General features: G+C 29.5%; 2 protein-coding genes across 3 annotated transcripts; both read left to right on the forward strand.

The window, feature by feature from the left end:
• The first annotated feature begins 5,734 nt into the window (after positions 1 to 5,734).
• LOC122627970 (protein yellow) lies at positions 5,735 to 10,261 on the forward strand. The gene is made up of 6 exons (XM_043809684.1): positions 5,735 to 5,905; positions 7,989 to 8,490; positions 8,687 to 8,789; positions 8,868 to 8,956; positions 9,031 to 9,323; positions 9,451 to 10,261. The coding sequence occupies exons 1-6, from the start codon at positions 5,901 to 5,903 to the stop codon at positions 9,701 to 9,703; spliced, it is 1,245 nt and encodes a 414-aa protein (XP_043665619.1). The 5' UTR covers positions 5,735 to 5,900; the 3' UTR covers positions 9,704 to 10,261.
• A 1,449-nt stretch (positions 10,262 to 11,710) lies between these two features.
• LOC122627969 (protein yellow-like) lies at positions 11,711 to 16,778 on the forward strand. 2 transcript variants are annotated; one of them, XM_043809682.1, is made up of 6 exons: positions 11,711 to 12,095; positions 13,422 to 13,639; positions 14,937 to 15,118; positions 15,232 to 15,698; positions 15,765 to 16,008; positions 16,123 to 16,778. In XM_043809682.1, exons 2-6 carry the CDS (start codon positions 13,432 to 13,434, stop codon positions 16,312 to 16,314), a joined length of 1,293 nt encoding a protein of 430 aa, XP_043665617.1. In that variant the 5' UTR covers positions 11,711 to 12,095; positions 13,422 to 13,431; the 3' UTR covers positions 16,315 to 16,778. The 2 variants fall into 2 exon arrangements, with proteins under 2 accessions (XP_043665617.1, XP_043665616.1); XM_043809681.1 differs by lacking the exon at positions 11,711 to 12,095 and adding an exon at positions 12,905 to 13,050.
• Positions 16,779 to 16,896: the final 118 nt, after the last annotated feature.

The raw sequence follows: 16,896 nt of genomic DNA on the forward strand, positions 1-16,896 counted from the left end.
ACTTAACTATTAGATTTGATCTATTATCTATTGATACATAATGGAATAAAGCTTTACATCCGAATGCTCACACGTACTTACTTTAGTAGGGATTAATCATGATCTACGCAAACGATTTAGAAACGCAGTGAACTTTCTCTGTTGTTAAAGCCACTCCTAAGAAGTAAAGGTGCATTCACACGAGAAATATTATACTTTTGAATTTCTAGCAATGACATTAGATACGTTGTTAGATATATTTAAAATTCTATTAGATATATAACATTTCATAAGAATAAGTAAAAGTTAACTTTCGAAGATATCGTATGAGAAAAAAATGTGATTTTATAATCATCGGATTTCCAATAGAAAGCGTCAAATAAATGACAACTTTATTAGAGTATATTACTTTCGCTGAAAACTGATACTCGTGACAAAGTTTAGTTCTTGAAAATAATCCGACTTGATATGAAAAAGTACGCACTAGTATTTAGTTACTAAATCAAAATTAATTATATTTAGAGTGTATAAACAATGTCAACCAGTCGTTGGTGACTATTAAATTCAAGAGAATGTATTAGTGCGTATGTATTTGGTTGTGGCAACTAGAAAAACACGGGCGACTCATTAATAGTCGTAACTATTGAATCAAATTCACATATTTGGAGTAAAAAAAATTTTCTTGAAAACCAGACACTGACTAATATAGCTTTCGAGGGACCCAAGAGACTGTCTCTCTATCCCTCCTGTATGTAAATTAGCCATTAAGACTAAATATTACGATATTGACAAATTCCAGTCGCCAAGTTTGACCATCGAATTTGATTGCCTGGTTTTTTGTCTTGCATCAATCTGGTGTAAGACGAACACAGTGCACACGTAGCCTTACTGCTTGAAATATCAATTTTTCAATCGTTTCTATGAATGCATTTATAGGATAATAATAGATTGAATAATAATAAATAGAATTCATTAACCTCGAAAAGTATTATTAGAAATACTTTTCATCGAGCCATTAAAAATAATTGTCTTCTTTTTTATAATACGTCCCGTTACGAGCTACTAGTTTGTTACTATAACGTCATTATTTGTCGTTAGAATAAGATAGTAAATGGTAATAGCAGGTAACACAGAATACGCAGTATTATAGAACTATTCGAACGCGTTTGATCAAAAGGAGCATTTAACTTTTAACTAGTTTGAAAAATGTATATGTATATAGCTATATTATATATTAGTGACATAATATCCTGTCGCAATTCTGGCGCAATAAGGGTGTCTTTAATCGATCACATATACTGCTTTTATATAACTTTAATACAATTATTGCATAAAACGTGATAAAAAATAATATCCTGCTATTTTGAAACGGTTGATTAATTTTGTAATTTTTACGTAAGACACTTATATTGACTATTTTCAGATATTAAATCAGATATTGAAAAAAGAAATAATTATCATGTTCTTTGAATTATTTTATTTACGATAGACGAAATATTACGCGAAGTATTACAATAAACGAAATGTAAAGGTTTTAAGAAAAATGTTCTTTTTATATGAAAGTTTCTATTTTTAATTTAATTTTATATTTAATAGAAGTATTTTGTCTTTAACATATAACAACTCGATGAATGATTTTTATTTAATTGTTTTGTTTTTAGCTCATGCAATCTTAATGAATAATTTTTATCGTAGAAATAATTATATCAATTACTTCTACGAAGATAAACAAAAAATCTCTTGAAAGCAAAATCGTGCAGTATCAGTTGTAACGTAAACGGAAAATCTCAAAGCCCTTTCTACTCTACCCACTTTTCTCTCTACCGAATCTATAATGAGGCAATAAATTGTTTACTGTCCGGCAATGTGCGATAGTAATCACATTTACATCATTCGGTACTATATCGAATAAAAAGGGAAAGTAGAACAGAAAGAAAAGGAATGAATTTCTTCTTTTTGCAAAATCAATGTAAAATGTATCGTGAATTCGCATAATTATTAAAAATATTTTAAATGATCTTAGTAGTTTATTTCAATGAATTAAAACGTACTACTACTATATTTCATATTAGTCGAATAAAGTGCTAATCAATTAAAAGAAATTCTTTTTATATATTAACTATTATCATTACTTTTGGATTTACATTTTTATATTCATAATAAGGGCCACTAATAGCGATATTTGAACAAAAAAGCAGCGATCGAATTTTGGAATATAATTAGTTAAGATCGTAATTAATTTGACTCATCCAATATGCGGAAAAACGTATATATAAACATACATACATATGTAAATATATAATTATACGTTCTTAATTGATTTCTTATCTAATAAAAAATTCTTTCGAACGAATAACATCGAAATGATTATATTTCCGTAATGGAAATTGATGTCTCTTGCAAAAGTTAATCGACACTGCTTCTAAAACAGAGAGGAGTATTGAAAACAACTATCCTGTTTGGAATTCCTACTATTCCAGACAATGTTTCTGTTGCACGCTTCACCGAGTTCGCTCGAACTTTCCACCGAATCAACCGACACACGCATGTGTTATTTACCGTTGAGTGAAATGAGATGCAAAACTAAAGAAAAAAAAAATTACAGTAGAAGAACAAGTAAATACAAAAATCAACTTGAATGTTCTTTATAGTGAACTTACGTGAAACGCTTCGATGTTTAAAATTTAAAAACTACGACAACAATAAAAAAAGAAATAAAATAAAAATGATTTAACACTAATCGTACCAACTTTTTATATATACCTATTCTTACGGTAACCGGTCATTTATAACGTAATTTTTAAATAATAATAAAACAACCACTCATATATTTTCATCTTTATATGTATCATAAATAACACAAAGAGATCATAGAGACAATATTTATTTTACTTAGAAATAAATGAAGAATGGTTTTAATTTTTTAATTGTATTTTTTTGCAGGTGATAGGATTCTCCTTCATACATTTACAGCAGATATATTTTTTACAGATCATACAAGATTTAGTTGTTTTATTTGCTTTGAAAAATCGTATCTGGCATGTTTTTCGCGAATGCGAAATATTACATTGGCCACTTGATGTTCCTTGTACGTTTTTCTTTTATTTCTGGAGAAATTCGTGATAGTCTTCGGCAAACTCTTCTTCTATTTGTAGTAGAAATTTTTGTCTGGATATATTTTGTCCAGTTATTTCCTTATAAATGCATTGATACCGGCTAAATCAAGGATGTTGAAAAAAATTTGTATAGACCATATATAAAATATGTCATATAAATTGTCATAAAATGTCTATAAAATTGTCAGTGATATCGACGACGAATTTAGTTTTATTATAACACACAACTGTTTCAGATATTCGCTTTCTATCATTATTGATTTTTATACTTTTATGCTTCAAATTTAATATTGTAAGTTGTTTGCTTGGTTCGAATTTACCAATTATTAAAGTACAATTATTTGATTTATACAATACTGTTGAGAAACGTTTCATTTTGTCTTTTGCTGATTTCGCTAGCTTGAGCAATTCAGAGAAATTGATTAATCAGAGAATCTAAGAATTTACAGAAAGTTGATGATGAACGAAAGAAACAATAAAAAATGTACAATTCATAATTAAATTTTGAGTCGGTCGTTTGATCGAGCCTGGTACGGTTAGTGTTAATTAATAAGACAACTGAATTAATATACCATATTTTACCGGTCATTACTGTACGTCAAGCGTCAGTAAAACTTTCATTTTTTTCACAGAACTTACTATTCATCATTCCGTATTATAACATCGATTATTTTCTTATCATTATTTCGTTTATAATGTATCCATTCATATATTAGCTGTAGTCTAGCTTTCTGTTTTTGCTTTCTTTCACGTATGTTCTTGTATTGACTTTAAAACGATTCGACCGATCACAAGTCAAAAGGAAATAGTTAAATCCGTATATATATTTATCTTTTTTTCTTCGTAAAAATCGTGACTACTATCTTATATACTTCTTGTTTATATCTCTATGTGAATTTACTTTATGAATTCTTAAGGATTGTCTTGTTATTTTCACGATTATTCGTGAAACTGATATATATATATATATATATATATATATATATATATATATAGAGAGAGAGAGAGAGAGAGAGAAAGATTTAACGGAATTATAAAGGTATCGTAACAGGAAAGACTATGTGGATGTCCTTGATCAAGTCGCGATCGAAAGTTCTATAGAACTATTATAGTAGGACCGCGCCCTATCCTTTATATATCATTATACATATATATGTATACACACATTTTTGGCTATATCTGTAAATGTTATATAAACTAACTTAGGACAATTTATTTAATAAGAATCGATAATTTATTTCTATAAGCAATGTAAAGATATTGTTTCGTAACGGAACGAATTAACTGGCTTCGAAATTGGCCAGACTAACTAACGTTATATGTCGAGTCATGAGTTTTCTCGATCATGTTGATATGAGCATGTATATATGAACATATAAGTAATAGTATAGAATATTTAGAAGACAATATACCGTAACGTGTGTAAACATGTATCGATTGTACATAGCATGATAATTAGTAGTAACATAGGTGATCATTATCGTATCCGGTTTTTGATTTCGTAAGGACATTTCTTTTTATACATTCTTTCTTAAAAATCTTTTATCTTTAATGTTTCACTTTAGATTTTTTATTTTTTATTCTTTTAAATTTCAGATTTGAATTAAGAGATAATTTTGATAAATTTTTGATAAATTTCTTGATCAATACGATATCGTCTATACTACAATTAAATCATACTTATATACATACGTGTGTGTGTGTGTGTGTAAATACCGTCAAAATTAATTAAACTTCAGCAATTTCGTTGAACTGTATTGTTCGAGTTAATGCATCGGTGCTCAAGTACAATATGTGTCGTATTTGTGGATAAAATTAATGATTATCATACCATATCAAGTGTCTTATGGTATAGTATGTTTTTTCCGAGTAATTTCAAGCATTATGAACGTAAGAGTAAGGATATTGGTGCAATGAGAAATGTTTTCAATTAAAATCAATCTTTCGATCGTATATAGTATAACATATCATTTCTGTAAGATCTTTAAAGTTGTGATACTTGAAAAAAATTTAATTTAATATATCAACGTAGTTATATGTTCGTTTAGTTGAGAAAATAGTTTATATATATGTAATTTAATATCATAAATATTGTCGTATATAATAACATTATTTTCTACATTGTATTCTCTACATTACATTACATATTATTATATGTAATATATTATAGTATATAATACATATACGTTACATGAAATTGTATTATAAACATTATATCTATTATTGCATGTATTATTTTATAAGATATATATTTTTTAATGTCATTATATATAATATATATTAAATATACATATAATAACATGTAATACTATAAATATTTGAATAAAAAATATTGCTTTATTTGTTATTTTTGAAAAACATACTTACATTCTTTCATTACATAAAAGTAAAACGGTGCGATATATATACACTACCTGATATTGGTATGGCGAACTTTAGTAAAATCGATCGATATATATCGTGGAGGCGTTCCTGCCCCTTAAATAACATATACACATATACGTATATACACATTAACACACACACACACACCATCTCTGTTACACAATACGTCTGTTCCGCGATCTATGCTCTCTCTAGCTAGAGACTTGTCTCCTGTCTCTCGTAGGAGGCTAAGTTTTAAGCCGACACCACTCGGAAATTAGATCAGTCTGTGTTCGGCCAGTGGGACCTCATGTTCGTTCGCAAAGTAACGCAGTTCCTTCGCGATCGTTCTAATGAAAACATCTTTTTAATAATTACATATTATCGATCATAAGTAATATCTTACGATCATTATAATTTGGCGGGTAACAATTTTTCAAAATGAGGTAATAACATAAAAATGTTAGATAAACAATTTTAAATATATAAATATTTTTGTGAATTTTTATTATTTTGTTTGACAGGATGTGTGTGACTTTCGATCATTAATACATTGCAGAAATTATATCGAGAAAATAAATTTGCAATTTCTGAAAATATATTAACGTAATCATTTAATTAGTTGAACGTCGAATCAATGATAAATGACACGGTTAGAATAACTTTTTCACCCTTGGCATTTGACTACTAAGGTTTCTTGATATATATATATATACCTACATCTCTTGCGTGCATTTCTAAGTTGTCGTTCTCGATCAGGGCTATCAAAGTTCACAATGCATTCAATTAGATTCAATGAAAGCCATTTGTCAATCTGTCTTTGTTCGCATGATCGTCTGATAATTTTAACATTTCATCTAAAAAAAAAGATATCTAGTGTCTTTCGATACGAGATCGTATAACGCAACATTTTACTAATAAAATACGTTTCAACGTGCACACAAGTCGTTACGTTATAATTATACTTTACTGTTATTCAGATGCAAGCACAATCAATTCGAAAGATATAATTTGACGATAAAATGTTTCAGTTGTTTCAAGTGAATTCAATTGTAAACACATACGTATATACTAGGTAATCTGAAATAATTGATAATAACTTCGCAGCTTATAACCATTTTTTTTTTTTTTGAATTACACTATCATTATCAATGAATTTTAATTATTTTTTCTTTTTATTATTAATTTTATTTATTAATTAATAATACAAACAGGAAACTATATTTTATAACACATATTGTAAATAACCACTTTTATATTTAATACAAGCAGTATGTTTCTGGAAATTTTTGATAAAAATATTTTGCCATCAAACTTTTCTAATCTCAATGTTATTCAAAATACATTACAGCGAAACAATTTAAAAAGGCTTTAGAAAAGGCTTCGCGTTAAATAACCGTGGAAAAATGTGCGAGCATCGTCGAAAACTTTACAAAACACTTTAAGAAGTGTCTTGAAGATTGTATTAAACGTAAAGACCATGTTCAAAGTTCAATTTGTGTTATTGATTAGAAAAAAAAAGAAAAAAACATTTAATCGAAATTCTTTGATAATTCATGAAATTACAAACTCTGAAATTATTGCTAATTATTTCGGTACTACAATCACCCTGTATATATGTGTATATTTTTATTATGAAATTAAAGAAAATTATGATAAAAGGATGATGTATATTGAATATATGTTAAAATATTTAAATTTACATATCTATATTATCGTAGTTATTAATAAATTAAAAAAAATAGTCATTAATGAAACAAAAAAGGACAATGAAAAATTAAGGACAGAAATGACAAGAAACAATGGAATCTTATCTCAAGTCAAAATGACTTAACAATCCCTTTTCTGTGAATAGTAAATTGTTCACCTGCATTGTTTTGCATTACAAAATTTCCAGGAAGTCTCATTTCGCAAACAGTACCTACGTGAGATTTATGCACATTGAATAAAAGAAAGTTAGGACAGATCGATTCCAGAAACTAGTATATCAGAAAATTGATAGAGAGAAAGAGAGATAGAGAGAGAAAGAAAAGAAGAAAGGAAAGAAAAAGAAAGTATAATTTCAACGTTTGGAAATTAGAGTTTCATGATTTTCTTTCATCAATATTAGGAAGAAAATTGCATGCCAATAAAAATGATATCTTTTTTCGATGGAAATTAGTAACCTTTCTTAATCGATGGAAATGTCATTGCACGTTTAATCGATTCTGTCTGTAATGTCGTATACATAACAAAAAATAAGAATACCTTCCACTTGATCAATAAATTCTGGTGAGGTGAATGAATGTCAAGTGAACGGCAGACTTCACAAAAAGCGACTCGTGCTTTCGCGTTGTGTCCTTGTACACTTTAACAGCTGTTCAACCGAACAAATCGTTTTATATCTAAATCGCATAAAATTTGAGCATATTTTTAAAAATAAAACATACATTTATCTGATCAGATAAATATTATAATCGATATATTGTATATAGCGCATAAATTATAAAATAATTCTTACTTCATTGATCACATAAAAGTTTTTCGTAGGTTTCTTTTTCCATTGATTCTCCTCGCAGGATCATTCGATTTCAACGTTGATGCTGAGAGTTTGGAGACTCTGATGCAATGGTCGTTCATAGATTTCGTTTTACCATACGATCCTGATTTCCGTGGAAGATATCGTCCAGAAAACATTGTACCTACAGGCATCGAAGTCTCTTGGAAAAGAATTTTCATCAGCTTCCCACGACTACGTCAAGGTGTTCCAGCTACTCTTACTTATATTCCAAGAAACGTTCCATTGGGTAGCAGTCCAAAACTTCAACCTTATCCTTCGTGGGAATGGCATAGCGCTGGAAAAGGAGAATTTAATTGTTCTCAGCTGATATCCGTCTATAGGACAAGACTCGACAGATGTAATAGATTATGGGTCGTCGACAGTGGTGTCATGACGTCGATCGATGATTTTAGACCAGTTTGTCCACCGAAATTACTTGTCTTTGATCTTCACACGGATACACTTGTCAGGCAATATACTTTTCCCCGACAGGTTGGTTCAATGATCTGTTATTCTAATCAAGTTGCTGCATAGAATAAAAAATTTTCTGGTTTTTGATAAAAAAAAAAAAATCTTGTTGTATTAGAAAAGTCAAGTGTAATTGTATAATTCAAATTACAATTAAGTTGGAAACAGGTTGAACAACAATTTTAGAAAGCTAATTAATTCATTTTTATTATATCTACAGGTTTTAAGGACAAACACTTTACTGACTAATCTTATAATTGACGATAGTAGATCAACTTCTTGTGATGACGTATTCGTCTATATAAGTGACACGGCTGGACCAGGTTAAAATTATCGTTTGAATAAAATATTTCAGAATGAATAAAATAACGATTGATATTAATTGCAAATGATTTCTTTAGGACTCCAAGTTTTTGATGGTGCGAATAATACAAGTTGGAGAGTGCTTCATGCTTCGATGTTTCCTAATCCAGATTATACTATTTATCAGGTGATTTGTATGAACAATAAATGATCTGCCCGATCACGTCGATGACTTTTTGATCGTTATCTCTATCTTAATAGATCGGTGATGAGACCTTTGAACTCCCAGACGGTATCGTGGGATTAGCTTTCTCTCCAAGACTCGGTATGGTATACTACCAACCTCTCGCTACCGATCGTCTTTTCGGTGTACCAACGTCGGCACTTCAAGCCGGTCCACTTCCCTTTGGACAACAACTTCCAGTGACCTTAATTGGCAGAAAATCTAGTCAAGGTCTTCCATTGGCAGTGAATCCTCTCGACGACTCGATTTTTTTCTCGCCGCTTACGGAAACAGCTATTGCTAATTGGCAACCTCAAACGAATAATCAAAGGTAGATCTGTCGATCTTTTTGGATCGTTTTAATATCAATCTGATTTGATACTCCAAATGAAATGTTGTTTCGAAATGAGGTTTCATCTTAAACTTTCATCCAAACAAACAAAAATATTTTTTTTTAGAATCGTCGTGTACAATCCGGAAAAATTGCAATTCATCGCCGAACTGAGATGGACCGAACGTGACCATGGTCGAATCTGGGTCTTGTCAACCAGATTCCATAAATTTTTCAATCGAAGAGCGAGTTCTCAAGAGATCAATATTCGTATCATGAGAATCGTCCCTGAAAACAATCTATCAAAAAATATACCGCTTTACCAATATATCGATCCACATTTCTCGCATATTTTGTACAACAACACAGTCGGTTTTTAAGTGTACGGAAATGATTCATTGAAGTTTCTAGAAAAAATTGTTTAAATATTTTACAAAACCATACTTAAGTTAAATGTTTCGCTTGATAAATTCTCTTTGAACTAAAATAGATAATTAAAATAGATTTTGTAAATTTTAATTTGCGGAGATTACATTGGAGATCAGTAAGTAGAGTAAGATGTAATGTAATGTACATTTTTGTATTCTTTTTATCCTCTTTTTGTATAATTTCATATAATTTAAAATAATTTATTATTTAAGAAAATTAATCTGTGTTAAAGCTATTTACTGGTGATCGATAGAGTATTTATCATAGATTTAGTTGATAATAAAATAAATTATTATACATTTGATATGAGACGTATATTAAAACCTATAAAGTATTAAATGAAGATCGAGAGTTGGTAAGGAGAAAATGTTGAAACGCCTATATGATGGCAACCAGTCATATTTCTCTGTATATACGATCAAACATTATATTAAACACATATTTTTAACATTTAACAGTAAATATTTCCTAAAAATGTATATTCAAATGAATTTATTTCGAAAAAATACCGACAATATATCGCCAGATGTACAGATTTCTGGTTTTGACCGTTCGACGAACAGGTTTTTAATTCCTTTATTTCCTCAGTAAGTTCAAGGCCATTCGAGAATGATTTCATTGGTATTTATTCTTTATATTTATCAAATAATTAAACTTCATTTATAAAATCCAATGAAATGAAAGGAATAGAAAACAAAATTGAACGTATTTTTTTTTTTATGCGCATTTCAAGCCGACAGATTTTTATAACTTTGTTTACGGAGTCGTAAAATCATGAACTGAGATTTAAATAAAAAACACGTCGATGTCGCAAAAATAATCTAACAAAATGAATTTCAAGTATGAAACAAAATGTCGGTATCTTTGTTATACTTCATTGTATCGATCACGTATGTTTTCTCTGATTATTTTTTTATGACGACAGTCGGAAATGATAGGATAGAGAGGAACGGTCATAATTGTGATTAATGAGAAATGTTCGAAGATAAATGTTTTAAAGACATACATTAATAATACTAATTTTATTGTTGATAACACAATAATGACACGGTAATGGATACTTAAGTAAACTGGTAGAAATGGCAATAGTAAAAAAAAATAAAGGTGACTAATTCCAAACTCCCACAAGAAAAAAAAAAAGAAAACGATCATTTAAAAATATATTGAATCGTGTAAAAGTAAAGGGACTACGGAATGATATACTTATTTATGCAAATTTATGCTAAGATAGAAATATTCTCTATGGAAGTACATGAGTACGAAAGACCAAACGACTAGCTGAGAATTGCACAACAGTCCCAACAAGAGAACATTCAAATTACATTGTCGCTTTGCTATCGCAAACGGTAACACTTAGTAAAACAATCGTTAGTGTTCCAAAGAAAAATTTTTTTCATATATTTATATAAGCCGGACTTCGAGATTTTGTTTCGGTCATGGGCATTAAAATTAATTAAACATGTATGTAAATTATGTGTATGTAAATTAATTAAACATGATGCAATTCGTCCTAGAAAATCTAAGCGTAAGTTGTAGGCAAGTGTACCTTGATCAAGGTATAGATATATATATATACATATATATATATATATATATATATATATATATATATATATATATATAAAATCAAAGGATTGTTATTTTGAAAGAACGTCCAATGGAATCGAAGATCTGAATCGAGATCTTGATCGTTTCTTTACGTTAAAAAATATATACATACAAAAAGAGAATCAAATCGATTTAAGCGATCTCTAACATGCTTTCGAAAAACGAGATCATTCAATGAGATTTTATGTTGAGTTCAAAGAATTGATTAGACTGAAAGAATAACGATAACAAGAACAATAACGAAAGAATAAATCAATGAAAATATATTGATCTCAATGAAAAATAATAAGCTCTTAGACTGTGTGAATACAAAAAGAAACATCGACCGTTGTAAGAAATCTTACTATCCTTCAGTCGGTCCTCGACCGTGATATCGTCCGGATCGTTCGTCGAGTCTAACCCTTCCTTTCTTTCTTCCTTTCTGCATATATTTTAAGATAAAATTCCAATCATTCTTAAGAAAATTGTGATTCTCTCAGTAAAACGAAAATGATAATACTTCAAGCGAAATTACTTTACTAACGTAAGCAGGGAGTGTTGACGTAAATACAATTTCTTCGGCTTTTCCATCTATGTAAAAAGTTGCGTAAATTACTAAGGGATAAAAAGACATTACAAAGAAAAGAAAGGTGAAAAAAAATACGAAAGGAAAAATATATTATCCGGAGTAATTAGTAACCAAGTAAAAAGCTATTTCGAAGGATTATGAAACTTCAATTTCATAATAATTAACAAGTGAGTAAAGATTCTAATTTATTATATTTTCCTTTTGACTTCGTCTTCTTTTTTTCTTTTTTTTTTTTTCTTATTTATTTTACACGTAATTCAACGATAAATTGACACTAAACGAGTAGATAAAATTTATTAAAGTTTCTACCTTGAACAAGAAAAATAAGTAAACACTAAACGAATAGATAATATTTATTAAAGTTTCTATCTTGAAAAAGAAGAATACTATTATATTGTTTTTGATATCTAGGACTGTCTTAAGAAGCTCAATAAATAATCTTATTTTACATTTCTGTAAAGATTAGCCAAACAACAGATATATATCTTAAATCTGTTAAGCATACATCATTCTTAACTTCGTCGAGGAAATTGTTTATCAACAGAGTAAATATTTTTTTCCGGAATATAAGTATATATATACATAATTGCTTAAATAATTATGTTTCGTTATCTTTTGGGTATTTCCTAACTGGAAACTAAAGTATTCTATTAACAATAAACATTTATGTGTCAAGGTCTATAAAGATTATTAACACAAGTATTAAATTTAAAATCATATCGTTTAGATTTCTTATCTCGTTTTAATAAATTCTTCCAACAAAACGTTTCCCCACTTATACTATTTGTATTTGATAAACCGAACATCCTTCCGTTGATAAACTTGAATAAGTTTACATAACTTCGTTCTTTCTTTCTTTCTTTTTTTTTTTTTACAAGGTTTTCATATCACTTTTATATCTAAAATCCATTCATCATCAGTAAGTATGTACGTATAATTTTCCTTCGGTTTATTATCGGTGTAGTAAAGAGGGAGAAATGAATAAGAAAGAGTAGGGGAGACGTTCTTAAAGTTACCGGTTCGTACCGATTACGAACATATATACGACGTTCTTTCGATGTGCGTAGTAATAGAAATTGGCAAACCATCTTCGTTAGACGTGAGCTACGTTTTAATATAATTGTAAGTGTATTTTACGTGTGATGTCATCATCACCATCAACGTCATTTTACGAAGATTTCTATCTATTGAAATACCTCGGATAATCAAATTTCATGAATTTCTCGCGCGCAAAATAATAAGCAATTACAAAGATATATACGATAAATATTTCAAACGGATAACAACAAGGAAGAGATATAAAGTTAAATGAAAAAATATTCTACTGCAAATAGCAATAATGACATCGTAAAGAATAATATCTTTGTTACGCGCAGATAGCGCTTTCGTTTTCGTGATAAAAAAAAAATAATAATTACATAGCCATAATATTTTTTTCTTATTTTTTTAAAGTCCTTTTTAAGGTTTTCTTTTTTTTTTTCTTTTTTTTTCAGAACAACAAAAATGATCCGTTGGATATTCTGCTTTGTCGCAGTGCTGAGCTGTTCAGTGATATGCAACTGCGAGCTTAACAATAAAATGAAAATTATTTATTCCTGGAAAGCATTGGAGTTTGCATTTCCGAGTGATCGTGCGAGAGCGACAGCAATAAAACAGGGCACTTTCATACCAGGGGCACCGGTACCTATAGACGTGGACTTTTATTATGGAGGTTCTAAAGAAAAACATTATATTAATTCGCATTTCATTATTTCCTTTTTCTTCCGTAAATATCATCAAAATAACGATAACAGAAGAAAAATGAGAAAGAGAGAGAGAGAGAGAGAGAGAGAGAGAGAGAGAGAGAGAGAGAGAGAGAGAGAGAGAGAGAGAGAGAGAGAGAGAGAGAGAGAGAGAGAGAGAGAGAGAGAGAGAGAGAGAGAGAGAGAGAGAGAGAGAGAGAGAGTGATATTTATCTCGGAATTTCCAATGACAGTTTTTATACTCGATTTCATCGTCGTTCTTTCGAAAGTTGATTACTCTATTATTACTGCTATTATTATTATTATTATTATTACTATTATTATTATTATTATTATTATTATTATTATTATTATTATTATTATTATTATTATTATTATTATATAGAGATTCAAGTCCTATATAATTAATAATAATTTTATGAATAGAATAAGAAGGGAACATAATTATCTCGCATATATTTTCTTTACATAAAAGTAATGGACAATGGAGAACTATGATGATAAGTAGGCGACTGTATTGTATGAAATTATCAATACTATTTCTTTCTCTTTTTCACATATAAAATCTGTGTCAATGTACGACAATAATTAATGAATGAGAAAGAGAAAGAGAAAGAGAGAGAAAGAGAGAGAGAGAAAGAGAGAAACAATGTCATTGGAATACGAATGGTCAAGAGAGTGATTTTCTTTCATTGGCACGGAAGTTGCATTGTAATGACAAAGTACGACAGCTGGTCGAGTCAATAATCTCGTTAGTTGAAAGCTAATTTCTTTCGCGGTGAAATCCATCGATCATATCGGATATGTGCTCATATCACGGTAGTGTACTTTCTCGTTAATCGAAAAAAAATAATAATAAATGATTGGTCGCGTGCCAGAAACGTTAGTCAAAGTTTAACGCTTTCTAATCACTTCATGAAATTAGAAAATTCGATATATTTTTTTTCTTTGAAAAAAACAATCTTTTGAGAAAAACATTTTCTTTGAAAAAAAAATATATATATATATATGTATATATCTATTTCTTTTTTTTGTGATGATATATAGATATATAACATGTCTATATAACAAATGATATGTATATATACACCTATATATATATATATAATATTTTTTGAAAATATATATTAGTTAGATATGTATTAGATAGACATTAGATTAAATTAGATAGATAGATACATATGTAAATTAACATTTTCCAGCAAAAATCATATATTTCTTATCGAAACTTATAAAGTTCATTAAAGGAGTTAATTATTTTTACAGAGCGACAAGGATCGATCGTTTTCGTGACGATACCAAGATTTATAAAGGGAATACCAGCAACCTTTGGTTACGTTACCGATGACGTCACGCCAGAAGGAAATCCTATAATTGCACCATATCCTAGCTGGGAATGGAATAAAGAGGGTGATTGCAACGTTATCACTAGTGTCTTCAGAGTGGCGGTAATTATTTGCTAACTGATATGATCATAGTGATATGATATGATTCCATAATAATTCTAAACTCGCTCAACTTAATATATTCCTCTCTTTTCATTTTCTCTTCTTTTTCATAGATCGACAAATGCAACAGATTATGGGTACTCGATACAGGGAAGGTCGGTAATCGTCAAATTTGTCGGCCTCAACTGCACGTATTTTCCTTGATCAATAACAGATTGATTCATCAGTACAAATTTCCACGTGATCAGTTCAAGGACACTTCCCTTTTCGTTACACCTGTCGTGGATATTCGTGATACCGATGATAAATGTCGTAACACGTTCGTCTATATCGCTGATGTGACTGGTTTTGGCTTACTCGTTTATGATTATCGTTATAATAGATCTTGGAGGATCGAGAACAAACTTTTCTATCCTTATCCATCTTATGGAACTTTTAATATAAATGGCGACACCTTCGATCTTATGGATGGTATATTCGCTTTAGCTTTGGGTCCTATCAGATCAGACGGTGACAGAATTCTTTATTTTCATTCTTTAGCCAGCAAAGTTGAATCTTGGGTAGCCACATCGACCATAAGGTAGATTTGATTGTTCAAGTTGATCGTAAATCCTAAACAATGTTTATATTATTGTATGAATTGTAGAAATTATTCCATCTTCGTTCACGATTCCGAGGCAACACCGAGATCTTTCAAACCATTTGCATTGGAAAGACAATCGCAATCAGCAGCCGAAGCAATGAACGAAAATGGCGTCCTTTTCTTTGGTCTTTTGTCCGAGATATCGCTTGCCTGCTGGAATAGTAAAAAATATCCTGAATATGGTAACAAGAACATCGAGAACATTCTATTCGATCGAGAAAATCTACAATTTCCTTCTGGTATGAAGGTATGTGTGTATATGTGTGTTTGTTTTTTCACTTTCATTCGAAATATTTTTGTCATTTATGTAACATCTATGAAATTATATTTATTATTTATTGTAAAATATCGTCATTTTCAGTTGAAATATTCGAAAAAAAATCGAGAAGAGATCTGGATATTGACGTCATCATTTCAAAGATTCATGACAGGAACTTTGCATTCAAATGAGACTAATTTCCGTATTCTGGCTGGATTCGTCGATGAATTAGTTCGTGGCACCAAATGTGATTCTGTTACACATGCTCATGGGCCAGTAACTTTTCCAACATGAAAATTATGGCACCGCGAGAATCATAGACTACATCATCAACAGTGGTCATCCCATTATCTATGGTCTACTCATACAGCATTACCGATTATTCCAAAAGTAATTTTTAACCATCAACCGGTGGGATATAGTTTTTTTTAAACCATAAGTAAATTCGATTCGAATCCAAACGAAAAAATTATTTTTGTTTTTTTTTTTTTTTTATAAATGAACTCGCGGTGCTGATTTGCTTTATATTTAATTTAATTTAATTTAAGCAAGACACGAACGTTCAAAACATTTGTGTATATTTTTATTTATTTTATGTATTATATTATATATATATGTGTATGTGTGTGCGTGTGCGTATCTGTGTACGTATGTATTATAGCAACCGAAGTGCCAACAAGTCCTATCTATATTGTTTAAAATAATAGTAAATAATGCTAATAAATAAAATATAAAAATTATGCTAATGAAATCTGTTTCGTAATATAATAATATGTAATTAAAATTGTAATTAAATAAAATGTTTTACGTAGAAATGGAATTATGGATAAAGATAAAGAAGACTTACCCACTAGTATATTTATATTTTTAGTTCAA

This window comes from Vespula pensylvanica, chromosome 3 (assembly GCF_014466175.1).
Source record: "Vespula pensylvanica isolate Volc-1 chromosome 3, ASM1446617v1, whole genome shotgun sequence".
Classification (NCBI taxonomy): Eukaryota; Metazoa; Arthropoda; class Insecta; order Hymenoptera; family Vespidae; genus Vespula; species Vespula pensylvanica.